The sequence below is a fragment of the Elephantulus edwardii genome, unplaced genomic scaffold (assembly GCF_000299155.1).
Source record: "Elephantulus edwardii isolate Elephantulus edwardi_28Jun2011 unplaced genomic scaffold, EleEdw1.0 scaffold00011, whole genome shotgun sequence".
Taxonomy (NCBI): Eukaryota; Metazoa; Chordata; class Mammalia; order Macroscelidea; family Macroscelididae; genus Elephantulus; species Elephantulus edwardii.
Window position 1 is genome coordinate 25268396 of NW_006399761.1, and position 15314 is coordinate 25283709.

The following is a 15314-nucleotide window of genomic DNA, read 5'->3' on the forward strand; positions in this document are numbered from 1 at the left end:
TTCAGAAATCCTCAAATAGAAACTCTAGCCCAACTATTGCAGAAACAGACTATACTATGTCTTTTGGGAAAAAAAATCGTACATAAAGAAATGACTAGAACTTTACCGGACGTTGTGCCACAGGGAGCTGTGCTCTAGGGTGCGATCTCTGTGCAACTAGGAAAGAGTAAAGGGAAAGTGTGCTTGTAGTTTTTTCTGAGAAAGAAACTGTTTAAACTTAGAATCTGTTTTATCCTCTTCTAGCTTCTTTGTTATTAATTTCTGGCAAGTTAAGTTGGACTGGTGTGTTTTTTTAACCTTTACAGTTCATTAATGACACTGAAGTCATAAGTTAAAAGTTTTAATTTAGTAACTTAACAACATTGTACTTTCTATTTATATGAAAGTAATATATGTATATATCTAAAGGTTAAAAATCAAGAAAAAAGAAAGTGACTCCATTTTTCTTAATTCTTAAATATTTTCATGTAGTTAGGGAAGCTTTTAGGATTCCATTCATACAAGGACTAGAGAGAAGACCTGAGAAGCTTAGTATCCACTGAGGAAAGGCAAAGGATGCTGTCAAATTAATAGCATGTGTGAGTAGGTTCTTAGAGCATTTTGTATAAATGAAAAACATCCTTACAGTTGACTCTATAAAGATCATCTCTAAATGGAGAAAAGATTGATGTTGTCGGGGATTAACTTGACTTGGATTCATTAGCAACACTCAAGGAAGTCAAGAAACAAAAATATCTCTTTGGGAAAATCTGCTATGGAGGGCCTCTCCTCTCCAAAGTGCTAAAAGAACAAACGTGAATTTAAAGACTAAGGCCAGCCTTTTTCAAGCCGTGGTATTTTCATTTGCTTCAGATGAAAGTTGGACAATGAATAAGAAAGGCCAAAGAATCGAGACTTTTGCATTGTAGAGTTGGTGAAAAGTATGGAATATACTGTGGACTGCTCAAAGGACAAACAGATCTGCCGTGGAAGAAGTGTACCTGCAGCCACAGTGCACCTTAGAAGCAAGGACCATGAGGCGTGCTTTCATGGAGTTTGTTATTAGGTAGAAGTAGTCCCTTTAAAAGGACATGATGCTAGGGAAAGTAGAGGGTCATTGAAAGAGAGACCCTCAACAAGATGGACTGATACCGTGACTGCGAGAGTTGGTATAAGGAGAGTAGGGAAGATAGATGGCCAGAACCCAGGTAGGGTTTTGGTCTGCTGTAACATTGAGATGCTGTGAGTTGGGGCTGGCACATAATAGAATAATATTAAAGGACATAGAATTTAGCTATCTTCCTGGTTTGAATTAAAATATTGTGTGGTTTGTTTACATAACTTTTGTTTATTTGTTTACATTACTTTTATAATATAATCTGTCATAACAGGCATAGTAAAAAAGTCTATTTTATGTTCAAGTTTAAAATAACATTTTTTAGTGTTGACTTTTTTCCTTGTCCTTTTTTTTCATTTAAAGTTTTTATTCACTTATATTTTGTTTATCTGAAAGTAAGATACTGTGTTTACCTATGTTCCTTTTCACCCTCTCTAATGTATCTTGCATTAGGATCTTGTAGTCTTCTTTAAAAATTAAATGTAATATTTATACAGAAAAGTACCCGAAATGCTAATACGTGCTTCAGTGATTTGTCAAAGCAGATGTTTCTTTAACCATTCATTTATAAGCCAGGGAGGGGAAAAAAACCCCATTTCATAGTGATGAAATATAATTAATTATATAAAACATTATATATATATATATATATATATGAAAGCCAATTAAAACAACAGAAATTATCAGTTCCTCAGAGGCTTTCTATCTGATATCTACGGGCCACAATCCTGCCCCATAGAGGTAAACACTATTCTTACTTTTGTGATAATCACTTTTCTTGATTATCTTTCTTTTACTACCTAATCCAGCACCCTAAACTGTCTGATCTGGGGTTTTTTAAACTACATAAATAGCATCGCATGACACATTTTTTCCTGACTTATTTGTTTAGTTTTGAAGTTTACATCATGCAGTTTTCCCATTTCCACTGCTGTACAAGTCTCCTTGAAAGAAATAGACCATTATTGATGCTACAGGTGATGCACCTTTAGGTTATTATAATTAACGTGTCAGCATTCTGTTTCATATCCCTTGGTGTACAGGTCCGTGTGTTTGTGTGTATATATACACTTAGATTTGAGTTTTGAGTTCTTGCCAAAGTTTTCCAAAGTTGTACTGATTTGTCCTCCTCTTCACATCCTTTGGAGAGCTCTGGTGACACCGTTCGTAGGGAGTGTTGGTTTGAATCCGCTAGTGGTTATGAGGGAGAAAGATGGACAGTCTTTTCAGTGTGATTCACCCGGTGGCCTTTGAAAATCCACTGCAGGGTCAGTTCTGTCAGTTCTGACTGGATGGCAGTGAGAGGAATCCTCAGGAATTGGCCCTGTGCTGGTAGGATCCTTCAGATTGCTCCACATGCTGGTTAATAGTACTTGGTACTCAAAATTCTGGTGGGTTTTAGCAGTATCTTGTGGCTTTATGTCACTTATATTGTACCATTAATAATTTAATGAGATTGAACACCTTTTTTAAGAATTTTAGCCATTTGGACATTTTTTACTGAAGTTCTTCATTAAAGTTTATTGCCAGTTTTGGTAAAAAAATTAGATTTCTCCCCCCCCCCCTTACTGATTATGGACAGTGATTCCTTATATGTTTCCAGTATACATCTGTTGTCTGATACAAGAACTGTCAATACCTTCATTCTGTGTGTAATATGCATGTCAGTCTTTATTTGATAGTTATAATGTTTTCATTTCTTATTGGTAAAATCTATCTTTACCCCAAGGCCATTGAGATTTTCACATATTCTAAAAGTTCTGGTTTTTTGTTTTCTTTATTCTGTTTTGGTTTATTTTTTCACTTTTTAAATTTGATCAAGTGATGAAGGTTAACTTTTGTGTATAATGTAAGGGAAGGACCAAAATTGATCTTCACTTTTCCTCTATTGAAACACTTTCTAAATAGTTAGTTCTACGATGTTATCTACTAGTATTAATACTATTCATTACAAAGATAGTTCTTTTGTGGTGCTGTGAAGTATCACTTTGCTTTTTTTGGTAAATCGAGTGTCCTTACATGTGTGAGTGTGGGCTCTGTAGTATTAATCTGTTTCCTTTAATATTTTGCCAGTTCTACATTAATTACTTATACATTATCAGAAGTCTTGTTATCTGGTACAACATTTGGTACCTTTTCCATCCTTCATTGAGAGAATTTTGGCTTTTCATCTATTTGAGTAGATTTTCAGTTGATTCTAACTACAGTGGTTTCATTTTTATCTTTTCTTTTATTGGAAGATTCTATAGATAAGTTTGTGAAAAATTACCATCTTTATAATTTTCTAATCATAGAAAATCTTTACATAGACCAAGAAGCAGTTGTTTGAATAGAACAAAGGGAGACTGCATGGTTTGTAATCCTTTCTCCATACTTGGTTAATCTGTATGCTGGGCAAATGATATGAAGAATGTGACATCAGGACTGGAGGAAGACTCCGCATCCTCTGTTCACGGATGGCAAAACTTTGCTTGCAGAAATGTAAGAACACTTAAAAGCAATTGCTGCAGAAGAACAAAGTCACCTTGGTTACATCTCAACATCAAGAAAACAGAAATCCTCACTACTGGACACATAGGCAACATCTTCACAGGTGGAGAAAAAATTGAAGTAGTCAGTGGTTTTATTTTGCTTGAATCTGTAATCAAAACCCCTTAGTAGCAGCGGCCAAGAAATCAAAAGATGTGTTGTACTGGTGAAATCTTTCACTCAAGGACCCCTCCATGGTGCTGAGGAGCAGCGTTGTCAAATTTAAAGACTTAAGATGTACCTGATTCAAGCAGCAGTCTTTTCAGTTGCTGCCTATGCATGTGAGAGTTGGATAGATGAATGAATAGGGATGGCTGAGAAGGCTCTGTGCCTTTGAATTGTGGCGAATAAGACATTTATTAGAAGGATACAGATTTCAAATGAGTTGGAATATATGGAGAGAAGTGAGGAAACATAGTTACAACCGTCTACACTGGTTTAGAGGAGACATAGTAACTTCAGTAAAAAGTTCTTGATTTTGTAGGATGGTAATCAGCATGTCATTCTGTAAAAATTCTTTTTATTTACATGGGTTTGAGGTGACTCAAAATGATACTTTAGAAGGAATATGTATTTAGGTTAGATTGCTTAATTCATATTGTATAATTTTTCATAAGTTTACTCTTCTCAAATGAAATACATTCATTTTTAGGGACAGCAGAATAGTTATAAAACTACCTTTTAAAAAATTCTTATATTGCTGTAATACTTAAGTAAAAAAAATTTGTAGTTCATCTTTTTATACAGATGTACAGTTTGGTCAGATTTAAACCTTATTTGTAATTAAAGAAATTAATAGGTCACATTGTTATACATGAATGTAATTTTTAATTCTTTTTTAATGTAGATTAGAATATGGCTGCATATCCCTGCTGTAATGCAGCACATTATACCTTTTAGGACCTATGTTATCAGGTAAGTTTATGAAGCCTTTTCTCCCTGATTATGAATATGTTGTATATTTAAACAATTTATAACATAGTAAAGAATTACTGTGTATAAAAAGTCCCTTGTAGGGAGCTCTGGTGGCCTAGTGGCAGGAACTGCACTGTAATCCCAGAGGTATACAGTTCAGATCCACCAGATGCTCTGCTGGAGGAGAGGCAATCTCCTCCTGTACCAGTCAGATCTGATTTGATGGTACACAAACAATAATAATAATAATAATAATAATAATAATAATAATAATTCCTTTGTAATCCCACTTGGAGAGTTGTAGTAGTTTGGTGTTTAATGTTTCTTATGTGCATATATGACTTTGTTTCACAAGTTTACTTTTAAGCCGTTAATGTTGAACTATTTTAATATCAGTGTATTAGAAGAAGTAATGTTTGTGTACCGTTTTATGTTTGTTCACAGGCATATGCTCTTATGTTCTGGCCCGCAGCCATTGAGTTGATGTCGACTTATAGTGTTGGCTCAAACTGTTGGGTTTCCGAGGTTGTAAATCTTTGATAACCCATATTTTTTTCTCTGGCAACTGGATTTGAACTGCTTCCATAGTGATTAGCAGCTCAATACACAATGCACTGCACCAGCAGGATTTACTATATAGCAGATATTGAAAAACAACACACACAAAACTAAAATAGGAACAAATGCCTTTCTGTTCTCTTGGGCATACTAGAAGGGAATGAGAACACAAACAACTACTATTTCTAAAACCTACTTTTGTTGAGTCAGATCCCACTTTTAGAGCTCCCCCCCCCATTATGTTTCCAAAATGGCAAAGTTTTTTTTGGGGGGGGGAAGAGTTAAATGAAAGTTTCCTTAGCAGATTGATCCCCCCCCCCAAGTCAAGGATTAATATATGTTTTGTTTTAAAATATTTACTGCATCCACCAAGTAATGACACTCTTTCCACATCTTCCTTGTGAGATTATGTTTATTAATCATTCTATCCTACCCCTTTCACTTTTTGGTTTTTATCCTTGGGCACATGTTGTTATTTTCACCCTATGTGATGCTTATTCTAAGGAGCACTTGCTTCCTGGGTGTTTTTGTTAACTTAAATTGTTGCTGTTAGGTGCCTTTGATTAACCCTGTGAACAACAAATGGAAACTTTACCCTCATACTGTGCTTTTCACAGAGTTTCCACTGTGCTTAGGCCCATTGTTGGAGACAAGCCCATAATTGAGAAACTTGTCTCCTAGAAGGCTTGCCTATTGTGTGGTTGAAAGTTGAGCTTTGGGGGTAAGATTTGTTCCAGGTTCAAAAGGTGACTAAGGGTCCAAGACTGACTCTCTATGGGAGGAGACTGCCCATCTTTTCTGCACCCTTTGGCTTAGCCCAGCATGCAATACACTATGCCATCAGGATTTCTTAAATCATTACAGAGAAAAAAAATCAGCAAAAATAAACAATTTATTAGGTGGATTATGGTTTTACATAGAGGTGACTTGGGTTTCTAGGTATCAAACCGTGAAGGGAAAAGGGAGTTATGACTGAAACACCTATTGGAATTCTGAGAATTTGAATTCTTGGTAAAATTTATGACTACTTTTTTATTTGCAAATATTTGAGTAACTGCTGTTTAGAGATAGTGTTCTACTTCAGGGCAACGTCAGGAAAGAGTGAATGTGATGCAAGAATAGTATAATGCATGAAATAGATCCGGTCTTCTCAGAGATGACATCTGAAGGATACGATTCATCTCATTAAGCAGTAAAAAGGACAGGGAGGTAGCAGTTGGAAGGAAAGTGACATGCTAAACTAAAGCAGAGTGGCTAGGGTGGAGTGGCGGGTGTTGTTTAAGGTTGGGGTAGGTAAGAGGTTGGAATGAAAAGTAGGGCCAGATTATAAAGTACCTTGACAGCTGGTATAAGGCATTCACATATCATATTAATGAGCATTAAGAGATGGTGTAGCGTGCACTCTGTGGGACTGTTAAATGAAAAAGTAGTTTGAATTGGCTCTTGGTTCAGTGGCAGAAAGATGGTCAGTGTCCTTCTGGAAAAGATTGCTGGCTTTGGAATCGACGAAGGAGGATCTCTGTTAGAACTGGCAGTGGACTTGAACAGCAGGAATTGTTGTGTGGCCTTCAGAGAGAATGTCTCTTGTTTTTGAAAAGGCAACTTGCAAGTATGTCATGAACTAGAGGGATGATAGAGTGGAAGCCAAGAGACCAGGTGGTTTATAGTGTGCTATACATTGAGTTGTTAACCAAATGGTGAGTGGTTTGAATCTGCCTGGTGCCCTGAGGGAGGAATGGGAGGAGTCTGGAGGAATCTTAAAACACTCTTGTAAAACCTAGACCATGAGGCTGTTGTTGGAACAGAGCGGGGTAACACTGCATGGTTTCAAATCAAGAAAGGTGTGCGTCATGGATGTATTCATTCTCCTTACGTCTACAGTCTTCATGGCAGGCAACTAATTTCAGAACCTTGCCAGATGAATTGGGGATCTCCGTGCTGGAATTTAGAAATGCTGAAATGCTTGGCCATGCCTGCTGGCTGAGGGCTAGTGTGTTGTGAATCGGTTTATGCTGGATGTTATGATGGCCTCTCACATCTTGAGGAGGGACGTGTATGGAACGCTCAGGGCTCTTGCGCATTTCTTTTTATCCCAAGTGGGTGTTAATTGACTTTGGATGAACACTGTTTTGAGTGGTACGGCAGAGGTCTATTTGCTCTACTGAAATAACATAGAGTTGCTGTGATGATCGACAGCTGTGCCACAGATGTGTCAGACACCGTAATTGGCTACTCACACAGACAGTGTGTGTTGGAGCTCCTAGATTGATTCAGGTTTGGAAGCAGGTGAGGCATCCACTTCTTAAACCTTGGAGAAAGGATGATAGTTACAGAAAGCCTGTAGGTCTTCTGTTTATATATGTATCCTTTCCCATGTGTATTCGTCTGTATGCTGAAAAAATTATTCAAGAAGTTAGACTCTGTGAAGAAACATGTGACATCAGAATAGGAGACGGGAATCGGTGGAATGCTCCCAGATGGGTGTTGTTGGATGGTGAGAGCCAGTGGGAATGCTTGATTATGGAGGAATGTGGAATGACGGAGCTTATGGAGTTTGAACCATGCTTTTGATTCTTAACATTCTTTTAAGTGGTATAGCACTGGTTTACCCATTTGCTTTACAGAGGTAACTCATGGTTGCTGGGATGCAAACCACTTCACAGTGATGAGCCAAAATGCGATAATGGTCACCCATGGTGCACAGTGTTTGGTGGAGCTCCCCAATTAAAACAAGCTTGGAAGCAGGAGTGACATCCACTTCCAAAATAGCTTGGCTCCGGAAACTTTCTGAACATGGAGAAACAATGAAAGTTATAAAAGTGTTCAGGTCTTTCATTCATTGGGTCGCTGTGAATTGGCTACAATTTGACGGCACTTAGCAACAACAGTAACAGACTATATCAAGAATACTATGGCATCAGAATGGGAAGATTTCATCAACAGCCTGCTTTATGCACATGACATCGCTTTGTTTGCTGACAGACAGCAGCAAAGACCTGAAGCAGATGCCCAAAGTCGACGCCCTTTAATAGAGACTGTGTCTCAGTATCGAGAAGACAAAAATCCTCACCAGTGGACAGGTGTGCAACACCATGATAGAAGGTTGAAGTAGTTAAGGACTTCATCTTACTTGGATCCACAGTCAACACCTTTGATAACAGCAGTCAAGAACTCAAAAGATGTCTTGCATGGGGGGAATCTGTCAGGGACCTCTCCAAGGTTCTGACGAGCAGTGATGTCAGTTTAAAAACTGAGGCATTCTAGTTCAAGCTGTGGTCTCTTAAATTGCTTGTTAGTAGTGAATAAGGATGACAGAAGAATAATCAATGCCTTTGAATTGTGGTGTTGGAGAAGAGTACTGACGATGCCACGAACTACCAAAAGAACAAAGATGTTTTGGAGAGGGTGCGGCCAGAGTGCTCCTTACAGGCAATGATGATGAAACTTCCTCTCACGTACTTGGGGTGGCTTCTATTTTGTGCTGTGGTTAAGAGGGGCCAGTTTTTGGAAAAGAACATCCATCATGCTTGGAAAGGTGAAGAATCGTTGAAAGAGGAAGACCTTTAGTGAGAGAGATTGACACAGTGACTGCAGCAGCTGGAACAGAGCTGTCAGGGACCACGAGGATGGTGCAGGACAGGGCAGCGTTCAGCTCTGCTGTTAATGGGTTCGTTGGGAGTTGTGGGGGTCTTGGCAGCACCTAACACCAGCAGCAGCCTTCCTGTTGATGGCCTCAGAAACTTGATGGTTGTCATGGTAGAGGTTCACTGTAATTTGTGACCAACTGGGTGGCATCTAACAACCACCACCCACATTCCTGTTAATAGTCTCAGAAACTCGATAGCTACTTACTGTGATTCAGTCTACTTGATGTTAGTGGATTTGGTTTTTGGTTTGGAGTAGTTGAGAGATGAATGAAAAGGTTCATTTGAAAGAAATGACAGATACTTAAAATGACTTTAAAAAACTGGTCAGAAGTGAAAGTAAAGTTCAAAGAGATTGATTAATGGGTGACATTAGTTTCAGTACTGGTGTAGAAAATGCGCAGTACTGAACACCTTGGAGAGGGCGAACCAGTCCCTGCTGGGAAGGTTGTCACTGGCACACAGTTAAGAGAAAGGTGTATTAAGGGGGAAGAGAAGTTTATTAAAGACAGTACACTGCCTAAGAAACAAACAGTGGGTCTCTTCTGGAATTAGATAAAGAGTCTAGGTTCCATTATTTATGCTTTGAATTTCTCAGCTCTCCTGTTTCTTCAACCTGAGATTCTCTCTGGTGGTGAGAGGTGTCTCTCTCACTTTGACCACAGGTGAGCTCCCAAGGAAGTGGGCCCTCTGTTCCAAAGCTCAAAGCTGTGGTACTCCTCTTGTGTTGCCCCTTTCTGTTTTCTTGTTTCTTCCTTGGACCCTTAAGGTTTATTCTCTCTGACCTGGATCACAAGAAGGAAACACTCTTCCCTTCCTCCCCTGACCTCCTTTTCTGTTTAGTGCTGGGGTTAAAGTTGACCAAATTGTAAAGAAGGAACAGGTGAAGGAACAGTTCAGTGGAGCACTGGCATGCAGTAGATTGGAGAATAAAGTTGGGAATACAAATCTAGTCAGAACATCCTGACTTCAAGGGGTTGTCCCTGTAAAGACCGCATTTAAGCACTGAGGAAGGTGAGTAAAGTCATCTGGAACAGAAGAGATTGTTGGATGGTGTTGTAGTCTGTTTTAATGTGATAAAGTAGACATCTTAACAGATTTGTAATTTTGACTTTTATTTATTGTAAAATTCAGTGATCGTAATTAATTACATTGGCTTTGTTGTAAAATCTGTACCACTGTTTTCCAGTCTTAAACTAATTCACTTAGAAACGCAGTACCCCTGAGACCTTTCTTCATTCATTCCTTTCTGTCAGCTCTTGTTAACCACTAACTTTTTGTCTGTGTGTGTTTATGTATTCTGAATATTTAGAGTGAGATGATGTTACATTTATCTTTATATCCAGACTTAATTTCATTTAATATAATGTTCATTCATATTTTCATATAATAGGGCTTCATTTCTCTCTGTGACTAATCCATTATATGAATGTACCATATATTCTGTTTTTAAAATGTTTTTACTTTTTTAAAATTTTAATGAACGTTTACCGAGATTTTGGATTTCCATACATTCATTGTTGTATGAATGTACCATATATTCTTTATCCATCATTTTCTTGATGGATGCTTGAGTTGTTTTTACCTTTTGATTGTTGTAAATAATGCTACTGTTGATTGGTGTGTAAACATTTGTTCGAGTTGATTTTTTTAAATTTTATTTTTTGTATGTGTACCGTCAAATCAGTTCTGACTGGTATTGGAGGAGATTGTTCTTCCTTCTCCAGCAGAGCATCTGGTGGATTTGAACTGTGCACCTCTGGGATTGCAGTGTTGAGTTGATATTTTTAAGTCTCTTGGGTTTATAAGAGTGGCGTTGCTGAGTAATGTGATCATTCTCTGTACTTAAGTCTTGAAGGATTGCCAGACACATTCAGTGTTTATCACATGCTGGCTCTATTTTTACTTTTTCACCATTGGTCCACTAAGGTTCTAGTTTCCCCATGCCCGTTAACCCACACTTAGTTTTTTCTCTTTTTTTTTTCTTCTTATTTTATTATTTTTGTGTCTGTGTATCGTCAAATCAGATCTGACTGGTACAGGAGGAGATTGTCCCTCCTTCCCCGGCACATCATCTGGTGGATTTGAACCGTAATTTTTTCTCTTAATTGCCATCCTTCTTATCTTCAGCAAAATCTTGCTTGGCTATGATATTACTGACATTGTTTGGTAATCGACATATTCTGTTTAATTACTTTTCTGTGGAAGGAGCACAGTTACAGATCTTTTCACATTGAGTGACCAGGTAGGTGTTTCTAACATTTCTGTTTGTTGAAACCTCTCTGTTGACTTTGAGTCATTTCTGCATCTTTTATTTTGAGCAGTGCCTTTAGCATGGTTCAGCTTTCTTCCACACCGTGGCATCTGGTTACATACAGCCTCATCAAAGAGTGAAACGTGGACCTGTTCTCTTGTTTCTACAGTGACTGTGCCATTCATCATCTTCCCTGAACTACTCATTGTTTTACTTACAGAATCCTTGACATTTCTTCTCCACCCCAACCCCCACCCAACAAGTTCTCTCATCTTTAGTAATGCCGAGGGTGCTCTTTCCTTCTTTTTTCTCCCGCACCTTTTTTCTTACTAGTTTTCATGTAGTTGTTCATACACATTTTGATGCTATGTTAGACATTTGATAGAGTTGTATAATTAATTAAAATTGTTAATTGGTTGATACTGTTAGTTCAGAGTCTCGTGATTCTCACATTGAGCATTGTCTTTCCCGTGCTTATTCTGATCCCCTGTCCCTCTGTCTCATCCCTGTTGACCCTCCAGTGTTGAGTCTGTGTGTCAGCTTGCCTTTTTTGGGGCAGATATGCATATTTTGTCCTGTGTTCACAATATTTGATTGTCCATTCATTGGACATTATCCTAAAGTGTTTATTGTCTGCCCATTTATTTTAAACACCACACCTGTCCATTTTCCCACCCCATTACCATACTAAATTGCCTTTGGTTTGGTTGTTGTGTGGTGTTTTTTTAAAATAACAGAAGTCTTAACACAATTTTTGTCCTTTTGTGACTGACAGACTGACTTCACTAACCATAATGCCCTCAATTCATCTGTGTTCTCTGTTCTGTATCAGGAGTTCTTTATTTTTCAGTACTGCATAGTACTCCATTGTGGAAAAGTGCCATTTATTCATTTCTTGATGGGCACTCAGGTTGTTTCCATCTTTTTACTCTGGGGAATAATTGTGAAGTACACCGAGGTGTGCATATATATCTTTCTGTGTAGCAGCTTTTACTTATGGGTCTGTTCCTAGTAGGAGAATAGCTGATCAAGTGGTACTTCTATTCTTAACTTTGAGGAGATGGCCACACTGCCTTCGGTGGTGACTACACTTTTTTTAGTACATTCCCTTCAGTGTATGAGAGTGCCAGTCTCTGTGCACTCTCAACAGTAATTGGTTTTCACTTTTTCTTTTTGTGTCTGTTATAACTAATGATTTTGAGCATTTTTCATGCTTTTTTTGCCACCTGAATGTCGTCTTTGGTGAACGGTCTGTTCATATCTTCTGTCCATTTTGCAATTGGGGTTTTTTTCTTCTTTTGAGGTTGTGAATTGGATAAATTTTAGATAAGTTCTGTTTATCAGTTGTCAATTGCTGTATACCCAGCCTGTAGACTTAAACTCTTTTAGAGAAATTTTTTGATGCACACAAGGATTTAATATTTAAACCCATTCATCCATTTTATCCTGTCCTAGTTTTTCTTTTTTGGCTGCATTTAATAGCCCATTTATGCTGTAGATTGTTGTTGTTAAGTACTGTTGGGGGTACAAAAAACCCATTGAAGTTAGAAAAAATGAAGAAAAGATAGTTTATGCTGCTATGCTGTAGAAAAGAAAAAGGATAAAAGAGTGGGAGAATCAGCCAGCCAACAAAATCAGATAAACCAGAAAACTACTGAGGGTTGCATTTTATAGAAAGATTCATATAAAGTTACATTAGTGAAATTTCATGTACATAAAGGGAAAATGGGAGTATCCCTACATTTGGGTTCTTTTAATTCTTAGATAAAGAGACATTTTGATGTGAATGGCAGCCTTATGTCTTTATCTTATCAGAGACCAGGACATTCACATAAAACATCAAGTGGACATGCACAGGAAGTGCTACAAAATGGGTTGGAAAATCTGATAAAGCCATCTAGTCCAAGCCGATCACAAACTTTGTTTTTAGGAGCTGCTTTGCTTTTAAGATATTAATGTCATATGTGTATAACTTGGAAGCAGGAGTAACATCCACTTCCTAAGGAATTTGCCTCCAGAAACTATGAACTTTCGATAAGTACAGAAAATTGTAGAGGGGCTTTAGGACTTTTGTTCATAGAGTCGCTATAAGTAGTGCTCAACTCAAAGGCAATCAACAACAACAACAACAACATGTGTATTATAAAAGAGCTTTGCCTGCAAGGTAGGTGAAACCCAGAATTCGGAGCCTAGGGGTTTCTGTGAATTTGTTACAGGCCATAGGATTTCACAATGAGCTCAGTATTAAACAGCTATTGTTGCCCGGCAGCATACATGGTGGCTTTACAGTAAAACACTATCTTCCAATTGGAACCAACTCATAGCGATTCTCCCGCGGGTTTTCAGAGGCAGTAAATCCACGGGTAGAGATAGCCATCATCTTCTTGTAGTGGGTAGTAGATTGAAACCATATGCCTTTAGGTTGACAGTACAGATCCTTATCAATAAGCCACCCGTACATTAAGCCTTCTAAATGTGTTCCTACTTTTTCTCCGGTCGTTGTTAACAGTTCATGGTTTTACTTCTAGATCTTTTCCTTTTTTTTAAAAAAAAAAATGTGGTTTTTAATGAAAGTTCACAGAAAAGTTGGATTTACATTCATTCATTGTTGCATTTTCCTCCCTACACCTCCAGTTCACTTACAAAAAAATTCATTCCTGCATAATTTTCTCCCTCTCTTTCCCCCCAGACTTTGCTATGCACCTCTTATCCTCTACTGTTGTCATACAAGTAATTCCTAATCATATATTCCTTTTGAACAGTTCTTTCCTTCATCTGTTCTAGTGCAGATAAATAATAATAATTATAATAATAATAATAATAATAATAATGATGATGATGATGATGTTCATTATTTATCCCCTCTTTTCTAAGTTTCCCCCCAACACTCTTTGTCAGTGCTTCTAGGTCCCTGAGCAACCTTGAGTTAGTCTTTGAGGCGTGTATCTTGTTTCAGTTTTCTGCAGATAGGTAACTAGTTATGTCAGCAGTACTTCTTGAAGAGGCTGTCATTTATCTATTTAATAGGTTTCATCTCTTTGTCAACCATAAGTTGATGAGAGATAAGTGGATAGATTGATTTCTGAGTTTTGGTCTAAGTGTGTGTTGTTCAGTCAGTACCACACTGTTTAGATTACTATGGCTGTGAAGTAAGTTTGGAGATTAAGAAAATGACTATTAATTTTGTTCTGTAGAGGTTTGCTCATCTCTTTTCTAAATAAAGTTGATAATTAGATTTACAATCTCTTAGAAGAATGGTTTCAGAATCTCAGTTGGGATTACATTAAACCTGTAAATTACTTTTGGTACTGTGGACATTTTCACGGTGTTGTCTTTCTGTCTGCTAGCCTGACATTTTCTTCAATTTATCTTGTCTCTTTGTTTCTTATAGTGGTGTTTATATAGTTTTAAAATTTGTCTCTAGTTAACATTTTGTTAAAGGTGCAGTGGTAATGGGGATAGAGTGTGATTTCTGCCTGCTTCATAAAGGAGATCTCTCCCTATCATATAAAAACTGCATGCTCACACTTGTTTCTGTACCTATTTCTACCAGTCATTGGATTCAGTGTTTGTTGCAAATTGACTCATAGACTTGACTCAGAGTTGTAGTGTTTACTACGGAAATAAATAGGTTGGGGAGTGGAGGAGGTAAAAGAATAGCACATAGTGCACATCCTGGTTTAGTCCAACAGCCTCACACCAGATTAACAGCAAGACACAGTTTCTCAATTAGTGAAATTCCAGGTTTAATTCACAAACAAATGTGATTTCCTTAGTCTTCCAGCAAACTTTCTCAAAGTGTTACAAGTTAGCTTTCCCTTCTTAGTTCAGCAAGCAAAACCTTGAACTGTGGCTCCATCTCCAGGGTTCTTCAGGTTATACCTTGCCACTTTCTTCACACTTTTTCACCATCATCCCTCCCAGTGTGGAAAGTGCCCTGTTACACTGGTCCCACAGCTCTTGATTTATAAGACCATGCTCCCAATATGGGGCTAATGCAATGGATAGAAAAGCCAATTTTCACAGATTTGTTCCTAAGTATTTAATCTTGTGGATGACTATTCTAATTGGCATTGTTTTCCTTATATCCTTACTTAGTACTGTAGAGAAATCTGATTTTGTTTGTTGATCTTGTATCCTGCCACTTGGCTGAATTAGTTGACTAAATTAAATTTTCTTGCTGAGTTTTTGGAATTTTCTATATCGAGTGGCATCCACTTCCTAAATAACATGCCTCCAGAAATTCTATGAACTTGATAAATGTTGATAGTTGCTGTGGGGCTTTAGGCCTATTTATACGGTTGCTATGAGTTGTGCT

General features: G+C 37.7%; 1 protein-coding gene across 1 annotated transcript in view; it reads left to right on the top strand.

The window, feature by feature from the left end:
- USP34 (ubiquitin specific peptidase 34) overlaps window positions 1–15314 on the top strand; it is a 179470-nt gene that overhangs the window by 16150 nt on the left and 148006 nt on the right. Inside the window, exon 6 of the mRNA XM_006881033.1 lies at window positions 4473–4540. Within this exon, the coding sequence (XP_006881095.1) occupies window positions 4473–4540 (68 nt within the window). The remainder of the gene's footprint in view (window positions 1–4472; window positions 4541–15314) is intronic.